General features: G+C 42.5%; 1 protein-coding gene across 1 annotated transcript in view; it reads right to left on the bottom strand.

Moving 5' to 3' along the window:
* PHF11 (PHD finger protein 11) overlaps window positions 1-14,652 on the bottom strand; it is a 33,768-nt gene extending 19,116 nt beyond the window's left edge. The window contains exons 1-2 of the mRNA XM_068984633.1: window positions 14,540-14,652; window positions 8,158-8,279 (exon numbers count right to left, since the gene is read on the bottom strand). Of these exons, the coding sequence (XP_068840734.1) occupies window positions 8,158-8,279; window positions 14,540-14,633 (216 nt within the window). The 5' untranslated portion in view covers window positions 14,634-14,652. The remainder of the gene's footprint in view (window positions 1-8,157; window positions 8,280-14,539) is intronic.
* Between the last annotated feature and the right edge of the window lie 2,085 nt (window positions 14,653-16,737).

Below are 16,737 nucleotides of genomic sequence, written 5' to 3'. Positions count from 1 at the left end.
AAATAAATGCAAAATGGATTAAAGATCTAAGTGTAAGATGGGGCACCATAAAACTCCTAGAAGAAAACACGGGCAATATTCTTTTTTATCTCCAAATGCAAGGAAAATATAAACAAAAATAAACAAATGGGACCTAATTAAACTTAAAAGCTTTTGCATCAACAAACCATCAATAAGACAGAAAGACAACCTATTGAATGGGAGAAAATATTTGTATATGATAATGACCAGTAAGGGGTTAATATACAAACAGCTCATAAAACTGAAGATCAAAAAATAACCTGATTAAAAGATGGGCAGAAGATCTGAATGGATATTTTTCCAAAGAAGACATGCAGATGGCCAAAAGGCACACGAAAAGATGCTCAATATCACTGATCATCAGAGAAGGGCAAATAAAAACCTGAAAGAGATGTCACCTCACACCTGTCAGAATGGCTGTCATCAAGGAGACTGCACACAAATGTTGGTGACGATGTTGGGAAAAGGGAACCCTGTGCACAGATGGTGGGAATGTGAGTTGGTGCAGCTGCTATGGAAAACAATATGGAGGTTCCTAAAAAAAAACTGAAAATAGAACTATCATATGATCCAGTAATTCCACTCCTGGGTATGCATCCAAAGAAAATGAAAGCACTAATTCAACAAGATGCATGTACCACAATGTTCATAACAGTATTATTTACAATAGCCAAAGTATGGAAGCAGACTGCGTGTCCATCAACAGATGAACGGATAATAAAGATGTGTGGTGTGTGACTCTTTGTGGCCCCATGGACTGTAGCCTGCCAGGCTTCTCTGTCCGTGGGATTCTCCAAGCAAGAATACTGGAGTGGGTAGCCACTTCAGAAGATCCCTTCTCCAGGGGATCTTCCAGATTCATGGATCAAACTCGAGTCTCTCACACTGCGGGCAGATTCTTTACCGTCTGAGCCACCAGGGAAGCTCCTATATATATACACACATATATGTATGCATGTATGTGTATGTTTAGTAGGTATACACACACACATACACACACACAAACACACAATGGAATACTATTCAGCCATAAAAAAGAATGAAATTTTGCCATTTGCAACAACATAGATGGATGTGGAGGGTATTATGCTTAGTGAAATAAGTCAAAGACAGATAGTACATGTCATCACTTATATGTGGAATCTAAAAAAAACAAACCAGTTATATAATACACAAAAAGCATGTCTACATGAAGACACATATTCAGATGTTCACAGCAGAGTTATCTTAAAATCCCCAGGTGGTGCTGGTGGTAAAAGACCCACCTGCTAATGAAGGAGACACAAGAGAAACAGGTACTGTCCCTGGGCTGGTAAGGTCCCCTGAGGAGGGCATGGCGACCCACTCCAGTATTCTTGCCTGGAGAACCCCATGGACAGAGGAGCCTGGCGGGCTACAGTCCATGGGGTTGCAAAGAGACCCGCACGACTGAAACAACTGAGCACAGCACATAGCATAGCCCCACAATGGAAATAATACCTATGTCTATCAACAGACAAATGAATAAACAAATTACAACAGATCCATACAATGGAATACTATGCAGAAATAAAAAGGAACAAAATACAAATATGTGAAACACCATGGAAGAATCTCCAAAGACTGTTAATGAGCAAAAGATGCCAGACACAAAGCATACACACTGCTTCCTTTCATACGAGATGGAAAGACAGGCTCAACCTAGAGGTGCTGGGGCTAGGGGGGAAGTGGTTACAAGGATGCATGAGAGAACCTTCTGGGGTAATAGAAATGTTCTACATCTTGATGGTGGTAGCGGTTACATTGGCAAATACGGGAATTAATACTCTGAACTGTACGTTTAAAAGGAGTGCTTTTTAATGTAAATTATACCAACAAAGTTAACTAAAAATAGAAAATGAACATTAAGAGTATATTAGGATAAACATCACAATCAAATAGTGTTATTCTCAAAATGGCTTAACAGCAGAAAATAAACAAGCACATATCTTATAGTAACAAATTAAAAGGAGAAAACTTGAGACATGAAAACCAAACATAATAGAATCTTCTGTTATAAAGCAAGTTATCAGGACACTTGAACCTGAAACCTGAGTGGTCCGAGGATCAGGTGATAGTCATATATTAACGCTAAATCCCTGATTTTGATGTTTACATTGTGATTATGTAAATATCCTTGTTTGTAGAAAAGGTGCACTAAGTGTTCAGGAAAGACATCGTGTCTCAATTTCCAATGGTTCTGTCAATGAAAATAATCAATAAACCATCTATAATAAGAATGGATTTGAGCCAAATGAAGGCCTAGCCTGAAGTCCATTTCCCAGATTACTCTAAGAAACTGCTCTGCAGAAGCAGTTTCTAGTACAGTTTTATACCTTGTCAGAACAAAGAACGTTAAACAAGTCAGCGTTACATTTCTTCAAAATTATTTTTAAAAAAAGAAGAAGAAAAAGAACAGACCAGCACGTACGCAGTGAGTCAGTATGACCTTGGTACCTGGGAAGGGAGGTTTATCATCAAAGAAGGACCAGCATTGGCATGCCAGGAAGAAAGACATTTAATCTTTATTTTTAACATGGACATTCTTTACTTCTGGTCAATGTGCCCTTATCTCTAACAAATAAACCAGATGTACAATGTATATTTGATAGGCCACAGAAAGACTATTTTAGTTAGCATAAAATTCAAGTTAACTCATGTATAAGCCAGAATGACTTTCCTTTATCTCAATATGTGAACATTTCTTTGATCAGTTCCAACAAAAAAGATTCTTTGTACTGTATGTGCAACTTTTCTATAAGTTTGAGATTTAAGAAAGTCAAAGTGTGTATATAAAAAAAGAAAGCATCTAGCATTGTGCATGGCCAGAGAAAGAGAGGGAAGGAACCCAGAAGAATGTTACAACAGATGCAGAAAAAAGCACTTCATAATATTCAATACTTTAACTTGTGGAAAACTAGGAATAAAACGGAGCTATCTAATTTTAATAAACTGAAAGCATTAAAAACTTAAAGTAAATACAAACTTAATGATAAAACCTAGAAGCATCCCAGTAATATAAGAACAATCAAGGCTCACTAAAATGCTTCTAATCACCAGTATAACACAATGTTCTAGAAAAATGTGGTAAAATAAGAAAAAGAAATTAAGAGGCCCAAAAGTTTATAGGAAAAAAAAAGTTTTCTTTTATAGATGAGGACTGTCCAAATAAAATAACCAAGTAACTGATTTTTAGATGCAAGAGTTTGGCAAGATTTTTGGATGAGTTAAAATAAAATCAATAGTGTTCGTGTATATCAATTATGCTGTTGTCTAGTTGCTAAGTCATATCTGACTCTTTTGCCACCCTGTGGACTATAGCCTCCTCTGTTCATGGGATTCTCCAAGCAAGAATATACTAGAGCGGGCTATCACTTCCTCTCCAGAAGATCTTTCTGACCCTCAGACTGAACCTGCATCTCCTGTCTTGGCACGTGGATTCTTTACCTCTGAGCCACCTGGGAAGCCTGTATACCAATAATAGTCCATTTTAAAAACGTATTAACAAAAACAAAACAAAAACCAACACAGGAATAGACCTAACCCAAAGTTCCGACAAAAATTTTTGGACATTTTTGAAATTCATAAAAGACCTGGCTAATATGTCTTCCCTGTTAATGGAAAGACATATTGTGAGGGTGTCTATTTTTTCCCAAATTTATCTATAAATTCCATAGAATTCCAGTTAAAATTCCAATAGAAATTTCTGTGAAACCTGATAAGCCGATCTCAAATTCAAAGTGAAAAAAAAAAAATAGCTAAGGCTTATTGTAAAATCATAGTAATTAAGAGCATTGTACCAGCTCAGGGATACATAACTGACTAATGGAACAAAATGGACAGCCAGAAAGATATCTGTGCCTATATGACAATACTGTTAAGAGCAACAGGTAAGGATGAAGGTTCAAGAACGAGACATCTAGGTGAGAGTCCTGGCTCAGTCACTTACAGCCCTGTGACCTTGGGCAAGTCACTTAATTTCTCCATGCCTCAGCTGTTCCACCTTTAGTTTGGGCATAATTACGAAACCTCCGTCTTAGGGTAGTTATGAGGATAAATAGTTAAACACAGGTAAGCTCCCACCCAGAGTATTACCTTACACACACTGGACACCAAATCATAATAACAATAGTTACCATTATTATCACTACAAATCAGTAAGGAAAGGATAGTTTTTTTTTTTTTTTTAATAACAGTGCAGGAAAGTGAAAGTGTTAGTTGCTCAGTTGTGTCTGACTCTTTGCAATCCCATGGACTGTAGCCCACCAGGCTCCTCTGCCCATGGGATTCTCCAGGGAAGAATACCGGAGTGGGTAGCCATTTCCTTCTCCAGGGGACCTTTCCAACCCAGGGATCAAACCTGGGTCTCCCGCACTGCAGGCGAGATAGAGCTGGGAGAAGTAGTTAATCACATGGAAAAAACAAAAAGAGGTGAGAGTCAATTCCTAGGTAGGTTGATGAGATGTCTGGGGTACTCAAGGAGGAGAGTGGGGTCTGGAGTTCCCAAAGAGGAGAAAAGGACAAATGTTTTTGTCTACACTGCTTTGTCTTAGTCAATGTAACAATGAATCTTGCTCAAAGACATGTTTCTCCTTAACAAGAACCTTCTGACTAATCTTGTTATCTTAAGATGTGTGTTGTGGGAATGCATCTGGTAAGACCCTTTATTGTAATAAGGTATATAGCGCCCTTGCAAAGACCAGTGAGCGGGGTACTCTCCACCCCTCTTCTAATGTCTGTGTCAGAAGCTCTCTCTGTCCCTTTTTCACTTTAATAAAACTCTGCTACACAAAAGTTCTTGAGTGATCAAGCCTGGCTCCTGGTCCCAAAGCTAAATCATCTTCAGATACCACAAATTCGACATTGTTCACCATAAGCTGTCAAAAGTAGATCCCTGCTTTATATGGTGATCCAGATAAATCCAGTTGCATCAAAAATATCACTTTCCTTAATTATTTCAATCTTTCCTTTAGCTTTCTAATATGTTGTTGTTTAGTAGCTAAGTTGTATCCAACTCGTTTGTGACCCACAGACTGTAGCCCAACAGGCTCCTCAGTCCATGGGGTTTCCCAGGCAAGAATACTAGAGAGGGTTGCCATTTCCTTTTCCAGAGGATCTTCTCAACTAGGGATCAAACCCACATCTCCTGCATTGTCAGGTAGATTCTTTACCAGTGAGCCACCTGGGAAGCCCATAGCTTTCTTATTTACCTCAGTCCTAAATGAGCTGTTTCTAAATCCAAAGGCATTCTTATTATCAACAATAAACTGATTAGCATAATTTTTTAAAAAAAGCTAAATGAGATCAACACAATTTTTAAACTTTTTGGGAAACAGAAACTTAATATGGAAAAGAAATTCTTAGGGTGAAAATCCTACAAATTATAAAGGAAAATGATGAATGTTAATTACATTACAAGCTTCCATGCAACAGGAAGCACCATAAATAAAATCAAAAGCCAAATATATGATAAAGCATTGAATGTATTTTTATGTAAATAAACATATATAAGTGAAATTAAGATCTCAAAAATAAAATGTAGTCTCTGAACAGAAGTCATAGAATCAACAAACAGAACTGCATAAAGAAAGCAAAACAGAACCACACAGAAGCACAGCAAAGGAGATGCAAGCCCACAAAGTCATCCAGGAACTGCAAACAAATGCTGGAGAGGGTGTGGAGAAAAGGGAACCCTCCTACACTGTTGGTGGGAATGCAAACTAGTACAGCCACTATGGAGAACAGTGTGGAGATTCCTTAAAAAATTGCAAATAGAACTACCTTATGACCCAGCAATCCCACTGCTGGGTATACACACCGAGGAAACCAGAAGTGAAAGAGACACATGTACCCCAATGTTCATCGCAGCACTGTTTATAATAGCCAGGACATGGAAACAACCTAGATGTCCATCAGCAGATGAATGGATAAGGAAGCTTTGGTACATATACACGATGGAGTATTACTCAGCCGTTAAAAAGAATTCATTTGAATCAGTTCTGATGAGATGGATGAAACTGGAGCCGATTATACAGAGTGAAGTAAGCCAGAAAGAAAAACACCAATACAGTATACTAACACATATATATGGAATTTAGAAAGATGGCAATGACGACCCTGTATGCAAGACAGGAAAAAAGACACAGCTGTGTATAACGGACTTTTGGACTCAGAGAGAGAGGGAGAGGGCGGGATGATTGGGGAGAATGGCATTCTATCATGTATACTATCATGTAAGAATTGAATCGCCAGTCTATGTCTGACGCAGGATACAGCATGATTGGGGCTGGTGCATGGGGATCACCCACAGAGATGTTATGGGGAGGGAGGTGGGAGGGGGTTTCATGTTTGGGAACACATGTAAGAATTAAAGATTTTAAAATTTAATATAAAAAAAAAAAGAAGTTCATAATAAAAAAATAAAAATAAAAAAAAATAAAAAAAAACAAACAAGAGACTATCACACACCCATCTGAAAGGAAAACATTAAATTTCATAGTATCACGACAGACACCAAACCATAGACCCAAGGAGGAACTGTGAAGAGAGAAAAGAAGAGCTACAGGTTGGAGGCAAATACATAAAATATATCTGTCAAAGGACTTCTATCCAAGATATAAAGAGCTCTTAAAACTTAACAACAATAACAAGCTAATTAAAAACTGGACAAAAGATCTGGACAGACAACACCAAAGAAGATATACAGACGGTAAATAAATACATGAAAAAATGTTCAAAATCTCATGTCATCAGGCCATTACTGATTAAAATACAAACAACATGAACTCTCACTCATTTCGGGTGGGAATGTAAAATGGTACAGCCACCGTGGAGGACAGTTTGGCAATTTTCTACATAATTACACACACTTTTACCAGACCAAAATGAATAAATAAATAAATCACACAGAATTAAGTGTTGACAAAGAAGTAAGAACAGTGGAAGTCAAAGTTGGCGCAATCCCTTTGGAGAGCAGTTTGGCACATTTCGTGAGGTGCAGAATGTACTCTTCCTGAGCCCAGCAGTTCTGCTTTTTGCTAAGTGCCCCCCAGATCAGAGGAAATCTCCCATGAATTAAGAGACCTAGCCAAGGATATTCATGGCAGCTGGTCAGTCACACAAAAAACTGGAAAACCCCAAATGATCATTCACCTTAATAGTGATTATGGGGACTTCCCTGGGGGTCCAGTGACTAACAATGTGCCTCCCAATGCACGGGACGTGGGCTCGATCTCTGATCTGGGACGATCCCACATGTCTTGCAACTAAGCCTGTGCACCACAACTGCTGAGCTTGCGCCCTCCGGAGCCTCTGCTCTGCAACAAGAGAAGCCCCAGCAGTGAGCAGCCCACTCACCGCCAACTAGAGAAGCCCCTGCCTGCTGCAACTGGAGAAAGCCCAGGCGCAGCAACAAAGACCCAGCACAGTCAAAAGATAAACAAACACTAAAGAAAGAAAAACAAAATCATTTTAAAAGATAGTAATTATAGTCATAAAATGGAATACTGTAACATTTAAAATTAAAGATTAGAGCGCCTATCAACATGGATAAGTCTCAATAATCCACAGAATTTGATAGAAATTCTGTAAAGTCCAAGAACATGTAAAACAATATCATATTATTGTTTAGAAATACTTAAATATGTGGTGGAAGCATAAAATTAAAAAGACAAGATAATAATAAGTACCAAACTTGTGTTGGTGAAGGAATGCCGCGAATGGGACAGAGAAGGGAGAGTCCTTAACTATCTACGTTGTTTTTCCTTTAAAAAAAAAAAAAGCTGAAGTGAGTATCATATAATATCATTTTATAAATCTGGGGTAGACATTTTATAAATGTCTATGGGTATCTGTTATATTTGAAATATTTAATTAAAATATCTTTAAAGAAGCTTCTTAACCATAATTCCTTACGTTTGATCAGTTATAAATAAAACCAAAAGTAATCAAAAAGTGTTACTATCTGACACTTTAAAAAGAGAAAAATATGCTCCCCAAATCCCCACTTCAAAGCCCAAATCACGGGCAGCCAATGTGTTGTTCTTAGTTGTATTCAAAGTACATTTATCTATTTCGGGATGTCCTTCCCTGAAAGGACTCATGTGTGTTCAAACTTACCAAACAGTTTTCATGAGCAGCTATATTCTCTGACTGTGCAAAGTACAGGACACTACACTCGAGGTCTTTGGGGCAGAGCGCGCATATCCTTTTTTGCAACCTTTCTGCAACCTGGAAGACACCTACAAAGTAACATCCCTCGTGAGAAATGAAAAGTGGAATTTCTTGGTCTGTAACTCCTCCACCCATCTTAAAGGAGAGGGCCGGGCACTTGTTTTTAGAAGAGTCTCTCAGCTCCCAGGGAGAAAAAATTTGGGACCCAGGTAGAAAAGCACCTTTGCAATTTTTAAAATTTTACTTTTGCATTTTTTAATGGATTAATAAAAGAAAATGTTTTATTTAAAATGTCCAGGGGCTTTCTAAAACAAAACAAAAATAAATAAAAGATTGAAACATGAGGAACAACGGGGTTCCCAGATGGTGCTAGTGGTAAAGAACCCGCCTGCCAATGCAGGAGGCATAAGAGACACGGTCTGACCCCTGGATCGGAGAGACTCCCATGGAGGAGGGAATGACAACCCACTCCAGTCTTCCTGCCAGGAGAATCCCATAGACAGAGGAGCCGGGTGAGCTGAGTCCACAGGGTCACAGAGTCAGACACGACTGAAGAGCCTGAGCACACACAGGAGGAAACCCTCTGCCTAACAAACAGAAGTAGGAATTTAAATACAAAGTTCTCACATCACTTCCCTGCCCACAGGAAGGTCTCAATTATAATCACTGACATTATAAATCAATTGTATTCAAGAAATAATGCTCTGATTAACTACCTATAAAAAATAATTTAGATCCTTATACTATATTCAAAAATAAATTTGGGGTGAATTGAGGTAAATGAACAATGTAATTTAATGTGATGTAATCTAGCATTATAATAAATTAGGAGAGAAAGATACATGATAGGAAGCAGTTTTTGTTTTTTTTTCAAAGAGAAGAATGAAGAAAGGAAAGAAACAGAGAAGGAGAGCTAGGAAGAACAGGGAAGAGTCAGAGATGGAGAAAAAAGCCAGCTGTTCCCAACATCCCACTTGGACGCACCCGGGGGAGACAACCTTTACTCGCTAATCTATTAGTTTGCTGTTAGTTTGGCCACAAGCATCCATGTAATATTGCTTTGCCCTTTCCAATGCTCATCCTCTTTATTCATCTGGTTTTCCATAGCAGAAAGCACTTTCAATTTTACCTTCAAATTTTAGTTCTGAAACAAAACTTCATTTAACGGTGAAAGGGTTTAATTTAGATGAGGTTAAACTGCTTAAGCGCTTCTTAAAAGTCTTTTTGGTTACTCCAAAGCGTAAGATCTCTCAGCACCTCTCTTAAAATTAGATTTTTACGTCTCACACTGTCCAAAGACCTCACTTTGGAGCTAGCATTTGTTTCACGTTCAGATGAGTTTCTTCTTTAATTATCATTTGTTTCCTGGATTGGAGTCCTGCTTAGTGGGGCTACAAATGAGTGATCCTCCTGCTCCTATCAACCAAGAAAACAGGAGTGGGGGAGACTGAGAGGAAACGCCTCAGATGAAATGGGACCGGCGAACTGCTGCTTTTCATTCCTCTCAAACTACCACCAAGTCGGGAGCGCCTCTTTGTACAAGAGTCACTGTGTTGAGGGCTCTACACCAGCGCTATCCGTAGAAACACCATGTGAGCCTCAGGTGCAGATGAAGAATTTCTAGAAGCCTCATTTAAAAAAGCAAAGGAGGGACGTCCCTGGTGGTCCAGTGGTTAACACTCTGCTCTCCATGCAGGGGGCACGGGTTTGATCCTATTGGGGATCTAAGATTCCACATGCTGCATGGCGGGTCCCCCTCAAAAGGAAGTTGGTGAAATTAATTTTAATAGCCTTTATTCCATCAAATATATCCAAAATACTACCCTTTCAACATTTAATCAATAAAACAATTAATTCATCCTTTGTACTGAGTTTTGAAGTCCAGTGTGTTTCGTGGTTACTGCACGTCTCAACTGGACAATCCACGTTTTCAATGCTCCAGAGGCATGGGCAGACGGTGGCTACCATATGGAAGATAGGGTACAGGTGGAAGAAGGCACGGCAGAGGCTATAAAAGAAACATGAGACAGAACTGTTGCCTGCAAGAAGCTTACAAGGTAAACAAGGAGATGAAGTCGCAACTGGGAAAGTAAACTAACCGAATACACGGCACCGAGTAATGTAGCTGCTGAGTAGGAGATAAAATTCATGCTATGGTCAAAGGAGGAAGTGCTCCCGGTGAGATGGGGTGCTGCCAAGGAGCCGGTACAACCTGGAGATGGGAAGGGGAGTCAAGGTGGGGGCGACGTTGCAGACAGAAGCACAGATGGGGGAGAGGCCAAGAGGTCTGACCGGGAGACAGCTCATCAGCGGGACTGAAGAGGAGAGTTCATGCAAAGGAAGCGGGAAAAGAATTTGAGGAACAGATGGTGAAAGGCTGCCACGAAGGATTTTTGAGGAGGGGAATAACACGATGAAAGAGTTGTTTTAAGTTCCATTTCAGTACAAGGAGAGAAATACGGTGCACCTGGACAGAAGGCTGGATGTCATAATGCTGTCTGTTCTAGCTCAAATAAGGGCAAACGAAAACATGCTGCCTGCCATCAAGCCATCAGCCACGGCAGCAATCCTCAGCCCCTAAAACTCCATCAAGCCACCAGCCACTGCAGCAATCCCCACTCCCTAAAAACGGTGTGCCCTCAGGGGGGTTCAGGATGGTGAAAACGGAATACTTGCTCTAAATACTTAGGATGCACTTCTAAGGAATAATTTCCATAAGCCCAGATTCTTGCATCTTCCCATACTTGGAAAAGCTCTAAAATCATTAACTTAGCAGTAGTCTTCTGATGTTCAACCACATGTTTGTTTTCAGCAAAAACTTTATATCCTGGCTCCTCCCTCACCTCTTCAAAGCAGTTCCTCAGAGTCTGGCTCCCAGGCTACAGTCCTGAGTAAGGTCCCCCCAGGAAACAAAACTTGCAGTTTTTAGGTTGTGTTTTCCTTTGTTGGCATAAGTTTTAGATTTAATGCCATTTCAAGTTAAATCTCAAGAAGGTTATTTTAAAGAGGTTGAAAAATATATTATTTGGAAGAATAAATGATTATGGGCAGTGAACAAAACTTAGGGAAAAATGAGAGAGAGTCTGTCTGATTTTAAAACATACTATAAAGGTATAGCCGGGACAGAAAGTTAGATGACTGAGTCAAAAAAGAATACAAAGTGCAGAGAGAAATGAATCATCATCTCTAATTGTGAATATAGGATATCACAAGGTGGCATCTGCATTTCTCCTCTGGCACTGACATCCTTAGCCCATTTTTCTACTGGGTTATTCACTATTTCCTTCCTATTTCCTGATTTATAAGAGCTGTGCTATCTCCTGATTTATCCAGGCTCACCATCACACACCGGAATGACCCCCAGCAGACATGTTTGTACTAAGTGACTCTTTCCCTATGCACAGCTGACAGTCCTAGAGGACCTACCTGCCCGTCCCAGATATACAGAATTCAGAATAGAAGATTTTAGTTCAGACTGGGCTGGCTTCTTGAAGGAGATGTAAAAACCTGAGAAGCTGTGAGTGTGGCCATCTTCTATCCCATTAGCAGGAAAACTGGACCAAAGAAAGAGAACAAAGCAGATATGCTGAGTGCTGTCAAAGTGTATGAAGACTTTTCAGGCCCTGGTTCCTGGCTCTTTCTGGAAAATACAACAGCATCCATGCTCCTGGGATGAGTCTGGTCTCCCTGCTTTCCAGTAACAAGCATCCCCGTTGCTTAAATGGTATCAGGTTGATTTTGCACTATTTGTAGCCAACAGGCCCTGATTAACACTGGCACTGCCATGACCTGATCTCTGTGTGTAGGCACACATGCACCTGAGAGTAAGCTCTGGCAGCAGTGTGGGAAAGGGGACTGCCTTGCCCTCACTGTCTTTTATCTGGTCCATTCTGATAAGCTCATGGCCCTCCCCCTGCTTTCCCTTGTCACGCCTCCACTTCCTTCATCACACTGCTGCCAGAGTGGGCCATCTAAAATGTCCACTGTCCGTGTTTCTCTCCTGCTAAAAACTCTTCTCTGTCAACCTGGAGAATAGAAGCCAAGCTCTTTACATGCAGACTCACTGGTTTCTTTAATACGTGATGAGCACCTATTAAGCATCCTTTTAGGCACTACAAGTAAAGCAGGGAATAAGATGTGAATTTCAACACTCATAAAACTTACATCCTAGTAGTAGAGACAGACCCTCAAACACATTATTTTCAGGTAGTAGTAAGTGCTATGAAGAAAAAACGAGCAAGGGAAGGAGGGTGAGACTGATGAGGGTCGGGGGAGGGCTCTTCTAAACAGGGTGGGCAGGCAAGGGTATCTGTGGAGGTTACCGCTGAGCAGAGATTTGAATATGGTGGGGGTTTAGAGGACTTGCAAGGCAGTGAGGGGTGGCAGTCATCAAGATGGGTAGGGACTGGATCTGATCAGGACACGGGGTACACAGTAGCCACAGTAAGATTATTCGGAAAGCAATGAGACTACTGGAGGGCTTTGAGCAGGAGAATCACATTTGCTTTTTGTTTTATAAGGTCCTTTTGGCTTCTGTGCAGTCCTGTCTGTATGAGAGGCTACAGCGGAAGCCAGGAAACCCACAGTCTAGGTCTGAGATGATAGTGGCTTGGATGGTAGTGATAGAAGCAGCAAGAAGAGGTCAGGCTCGAGATATATTTTGGAGACAGAACTGACTGGTCTGACTAACACGTGAGGTGGGAGGCAAGGAGGAAAGAGCAGCACCGAGTGTGGAACTAGGGTCTTGGCCTGAGCACCTGGGTGAACGGAATGGGAAGGCTGCTAGTAGTTGGTTGAGCAGGTCTGGAGAATGTGGGTGTGTGCAGGCAAAAAGGAGTTTGAGATCGCTCCAAGCATTGATTAAATTGGTGATAGGAGTCTGGAGTTTGGGGAAAAGGTCGGGAAACAACCTCATCTCCAGTAACTCATCTTGCATTCTGTATGATCAGTAGCGCTAGTGTTAAGTCACTCAGCTGAGTCCAACTCTTTGCAACCTCATGGACTGTATGCAGCCCACCAAGCTCCTCTGTCTATGGGATTCTCCAGGCAAGAATAATGGGGTGGGTAGCCATTCCCTTTTCCAGGGGATCTTCCCGACCAGGGATCAAACCCAGGTCTCCTGCATTGCTGAAAGAGTCTTTACCATGTGAGCCACCAGGGAAGCCCACTAGCTAAATGCTCGCCGGCTAAAATGAAAGTCAACATGTTGCTTCACTTGTGGCTGCCACATTTGATGTTTTGTGGCTGGCGCCTTTATTCGAGTCTTCATCTCTGGACTGCCCTTTCACCCTTCCTACCCCTGGGTGACTGACTCTTGCCTTTGAAAACGAAGACAGGGTGTCCCCTGAACACCAGGCTGAGCTGAAGGAGCCCCTCATTTGTGCCTCTGTGGTTCTCAGCAGCTCACACCCGAGTTGCCTATTAGATTCTCTAGGGCAGGGTCTGCCTAGCTCATCTCTGTATTCCTGGCACCTGGTCCTGAGCATGCACTGGGAAGAAGGTCTACACGGGTTAGAAGATCCACACCTGTTGAACTGCAAGAAAGGTGCCCCCTCAAGAGGCTGCTGTCTCACTTAAAGACAGGGCCACAGACTTCAACTACTAAATGGAAAGGAGGGCATGGTTCCAAAACATCGCATTCTCTGGAAAGTTTCCAAACTGCTTCTTAAACCCAGCCAGCCAGCCCCGACCCCTCCTCCCCGCCGGGCTTCTCCGGTGGCTCAGCGGTTAAAAAAAAAAAAAAAATCCGCCTGCCAAGATCCCCTGGAGGAGGGCATGGCTACCCACTCCAGTATTCCTGCCTGGGGAATCCCTTAGACAGAGGAGCCTGGCCGGGCTACAGTCCATGGGGTCACAAAGAGTCGGACGCGATTTAGCGACTAAACAACTGATCCTGAGACCCAACTGACCAGTTCTCTTCAAAAGGGGTCCACCTCCAGCCTAGCTCCCCTCTCCCCCGGGCACTTCTCCGACCGCATTGTTTGAGAAGCGGGCGGAGCCGCGCTGGGAAAGGAAACCCACAGGCTTTTCTTTCGCTTTCCCCAGCTGGCTGCATTCCTAGCGATGTAGGACCATAGCAATGGGCTTTCCCATCTGCAGTGGGGAGAGGCAAGGCACACGGTAAACGGAGGCAAACGATCGCCCCTCCGAGGGCCCCCGGGTAGTGGTCTGGGCTCGGGGCCGCTGGAGGTGGACGCCCGGGAGCCGCGGGGCAAAGACTTCACCGCGGTCTTGGAGACGGGGCCGGCGACTCCCATAAGGCGGCGACCGGAGAGCGGCCCTGGGCCACCACCGAGCCCCACCCGACCGTCCCCGGCGCGGTACTCACCGGTAGGGAGCGGGACTGTGTCCCGCGCGGCGTGGGCCTCGGACCAGCTGGCGCCGCGGGTCGACTCGGGCGCGGAAGGCCCCGCCAGATCCATGTCTGCGCGCCGCGTCCCCGCCGCCGGAAGTCCGCTTTGGCGAAATCAAGCTGATGGATTTCCCCTGCCGGGGAAGCGCACCGAGGCTTTGCAGACGGCTTCTCTACCTCCGAGTCTGAATTCGAACTGCTTTAAAAAGAAAAAACGAATCACGCCAGGCGCTCCCCACTCTGCGCCCACTTATCCGATGGTCGGAGGAAAGGTGGCCGAAGTCCCTGGACTCAGCTGGAGAAGTGATGGGTCTTCCTTGAGGGATTAGCCGTTATTTTTAAAAAGCCGTTATCACGTGGGGCTTCCCTGGCGGTCCAGTGATTGAGACTCCACACTTCCACTGCAGGGGGCCCGGATTCAATCCCTGGTTGGGGAACTAAAATCCCACATGCCATGCGGCACAATCAAAATAACACTCCACAGACACCCACCCACCCAAGTATTAACCGAGTGCAATGCCACTTTCCAGTGGTCAGCCATTATTTCACTAGCACACCCCCCAAGTTTGGGCTGAATAGGTCTATCATAAGCGGAGGCAGAATTAACTCAGTGCAATGCCAGCTTCCAGTGGTAATCCTTTATTTAGCACCCGTAGTGTACACAGCACCATACAAGATGAGGTTTCCGGCTCATGGAACAAATACACAAAACACAGACACGGGTAATTAAATCGCAGTTACAAAATAAGTTGCTCTGTAAAAAAGAAACATGTAATAGCTGGTGGTTTGCTGAGGCAATCAAAGGAAAAACTTCTTGAAGTCTTGCTTTTTGAGCAGGTTTTAAAGAGAGGAAAGGAGGCAAATTGGGGACAGAAAAGAGAAACTGTTAAAAAGGATAACTTAGTCTTGACCAACACACATGAATTACAGAAGCAGATGTGCGGAGCAGCAAAACGAGAGAAAAAAGGGCAGGCTCTGCCAGCAGTGTTTTGCCTTCAAGCAGTAAGACTGACTCATTGCCAGGCCAAAAAGAGTCCTAAAGACACTGAATAAGAGATTGAATAGCTCAGCTGGGCCAAGTGAAGCAGGTGAAGGGCCCCTTTCCCCACTCTCAGATCAGAATCTCAGCTTTTCAGTGTTCCACTTAGGGAGGAGCAGACTGCCAAGATCACTAAGGAAAGCCTAAAGCCTGAAAGACAAAGACCAAAGGAAACATACAAAGAAAACAGAAATCTTGGAGGTCACAGATACTCAGGAAGAAAATATAGGCATGAATGCCTGTGTGTGATGTACTATATAAAGTGTTTTCCAAACGACAAGATACTGCAACCATGAACCAATAGAATACTACTGAAGAAAAACAAAATGTTCAGAGAGCTCTAGAAATAAAAAAAATGAGACCCTGCCCCCAAATAAACTAACAAACTGTCATGTGAGCATATGTTCCTCAATTCTTTGTCTCATCACAATAAAGATTTGGAGTGACGGACATTAAAGCCCCCTTGGTGTGTCACAGCTCTCAAGTCTTGGATAGACCATGTTATAGCTCTCAGGTCTCGAATGGACCATGTTATAGCTCTTAGACAAATCAGTGTTACAGCTCTATTTTATTTAGAAGATAGCAGGAAAATCCATCTTCGAGGCGTGAGGGCACGTCGATCTAAAGACACGAGAAGAGCGCCCCAGAGCACGGGAGACAGCGAGCTAGCTTTGGCTCCTGTATTTATATGCTTCTCTCTCCCTGGGCCTGTCCTATATAAATTGGGCCAGACAGGAGTGTTGTTTGTTTTACCTGAGGTCCTCACTCTGGTCCTCGGACCTTCTTTTGTTTCATTTTCACGGGCTTTTCCCTTCCTTGTCTTGTAGCCACTGCCATTTTGGACTCCTTTTCCCTGTTCTACCTACCTAACAAAACCAAAAAAACCACCACAATAGACAAATTGGAAGATTACGTTGAGGAAATCTCCCAGAAAGTAGAGCAATAAGACAGAGCTGGAAATTAACAGAAAAGGTAAGAAAATCAGAGAACCAATCCTGGAGGTCTACGGTCTGGGTAACAGCAATCCTAGAAAGTGAGAACAGATATGATATCATTAAAGAAACGCGTCAAGAAAAGTTCTCTGAACCAAAGAACAAGGTTTTCAGATTAAAGACCCCACCAAACACCTAGTATC

This window comes from Capricornis sumatraensis, chromosome 12 (genome assembly GCF_032405125.1).
Source record: "Capricornis sumatraensis isolate serow.1 chromosome 12, serow.2, whole genome shotgun sequence".
Lineage (NCBI taxonomy): Eukaryota > Metazoa > Chordata > Mammalia > Artiodactyla > Bovidae > Capricornis > Capricornis sumatraensis.
The sequence above is the reverse complement of the archived record's forward strand: the minus strand, read 5'-3'. Positions and strand labels throughout refer to the sequence as shown.